Raw genomic sequence first — 2,140 nt, forward strand, 5'->3', positions numbered from 1 at the left:
ATGTCGTCTCCATCAAGCAAAATGAGTGAATGTACCTTTCCTACTTTGGGGAGTAATCTACCAAGGGAAGGACATAGGACACCATGGTGATTGGCATGCTATAAGTATCTAGATTGGAGTACTCTTACATGTCTTTCAGGTTTCATATTCCACTTATTGCCTGGTATTATCAGTGCTCCAGTGCATATCGGTGCCCCCTTTTCCTAAGTGGTGCCAACCTGTGAGGCATTGCAGGGTCGATTGTATTAGGAGGAAAAATTGATGATCCAAGTCAGCTATATTTTTTGGTATAATCCTTGGAGGAGGAGTCACAAAGAATGGACGCAAAATCCTTCTTCTCTGAACACCAGTAGAAACGATCAAAAACCAGCAACCTCTGTATTCATAAACTCCAGAGTCTGTCACTCCAGGTCTGTGCTCAGGAAACACTATGACCCAACTTCCTCTAGGAGTCATGCTCATAATTCCTCCTCCTGGCTTTTTGCTGCTTGTGACCAGGAGGTGCTTGGGGCAGTCCTCACTGAAAATGCCAAGATCAGGGCAGGCTGCAAAAAGGAGGATACTCCCCAAACTGGTGGTTAACACGGAAGATCTCTGCAGCATCTCTGCAGAAGCTGCTGCAAAATATCTCCGAACCTGCCAGCTCTGTCCCTATTAGTCTGTTCTTAATTTTATTTATTTCCTAAAATTTATAGTCAGTGAAACAGAGTTTAGGAATAAAACTGCAAAGCAGCATGTCTGTGGGGGACAGGATAGGACAAGAACAGATGGACTTCAATTGCAGAAAGGGCAATTTAAGTTGGACATTAGGAAAAATGTTCCAACAGTGAGAATGGCTGTGCACTAGAATAACTTGTCTAGGAAGGTTGTGGAAGGTTGGAGATTTTTAAGAGCGGTCGGATAAACACCTGTCAGGGATGGTCTAGAGAATACTTAGCAATGCCATGAGTGCAGGGGAGTGGAATAGATGAGCTTTTGAGGTCCCTTCGAACCTTATGATTCTATGATCTTACAAGGAGCCCTGCACTGGGAGGAGTGGGGACACCAGCCTGAGCCGTGGGCAGGGCAAGGGACACACACCTGCCTCCACTTGACATTCTGCTCCACTGTAGCCATCAACCTTTCCTTGACAATTTCCCCTAAGATGCTGCTGAATTTCTTAGCCGAGAGGAAAAAGATTTGTTTCACTGCCTGCACTGTGCAAATGTCTCTCTCTATCGCTTTTGCAGATTCTCAGCGCTTCTTGCTGGCTGTGATGGCGTATGACCATTATGTGGCCATCTGTAACCCGCTGCTCTATGCGGTCAGCATGTCCAGGCAGCTTTGTAAACAACTGGTGGCTGCGGTGTACGCTTTGGGGGTTTTGGATTCAATGATATTCACGTGTTTCACATTTCGCCTGTCATTCTGCAGCTCCAACATCATCAATCATTTCTTCTGTGAATTCCCCCCGCTGCTGGCGCTCCCCTGTTCTGACACCTGCTTCATTAAGATTATGATGTTTGCTTTCACATTGTGCATTACAGTGAGCATCTTTTTGGCCATCCTCCTCTCCTATGTCTATATCACTTCCACCATCCTGCAGATCTGCTCCACCGAGTGCCGGGGCAAAGCCTTCTCCACCTGCATTTTCCACTTGACCTCTGTGGTCCTGTTTTATGGCACCCAACTCTTCATGTATTTACATCCCACCTCCAGCTTTTCCATGGACACAGACAAAATGGCCTCAGTGTTTTACACGCTGGTGATCCCCATGTTGAACCCCCTCATCTACAGCCTGAGAAACACGGAGGTGAAGGACACCCTGAGGAAAGCAATGAACAAAATCCTAAGCAGTTCCTGAATCTGTTTAACTCTGTAATGTTTTACTGATGGGGAGTGGAAACAGGTGAATTAAATTCTTAGCCAATTGAAATATAATTTTGCAGAGCCCGTGGTAGTATTGTTTATTATTATTAATTTTTATATTCCAACAAGGTCTGCAGACCCCAACTGAAATCAGTGGGCAAAATACAGGAAGACTCACAGGGGAAGAAAGAGAGAATGATTTTATAAGCTGGTGCTAGGGGCATCCACCTAGGGGGTGAGTTGCTCAATTTCATGTCTCTGTTCCGTGGGTTATTTAATTAGTTATCCACAG

At 45.3% G+C, this 2,140-nt stretch overlaps 1 protein-coding gene across 1 annotated transcript; it reads left to right on the forward strand.

Annotated features, from left to right (window-relative positions):
* Positions 1–1,843, forward strand: LOC141988994 (olfactory receptor 5AS1-like). The gene is made up of 2 exons (XM_074955191.1): positions 1–31; positions 1,113–1,843. Exons 1-2 carry the CDS (start codon positions 1–3, stop codon positions 1,841–1,843), a joined length of 762 nt encoding a protein of 253 aa, XP_074811292.1.
* The last annotated feature ends 297 nt before the right edge of the window (positions 1,844–2,140 follow it).

This window comes from Natator depressus, chromosome 6, assembly GCF_965152275.1.
Source record: "Natator depressus isolate rNatDep1 chromosome 6, rNatDep2.hap1, whole genome shotgun sequence".
Lineage (NCBI taxonomy): Eukaryota > Metazoa > Chordata > Testudines > Cheloniidae > Natator > Natator depressus.

Coding starts and splice junctions, on each gene's coding strand:
- LOC141988994 (XM_074955191.1), top strand. CDS start 1: ATGTCGTCTCCATCAAGCAAAATGAGTGAAT. Junction 32..1,112: donor ATCAAGCAAAATGAGTGAAT/GTACCTTTCCTA, acceptor GCTCCACTGTAG/CCATCAACCTTTCCTTGACA.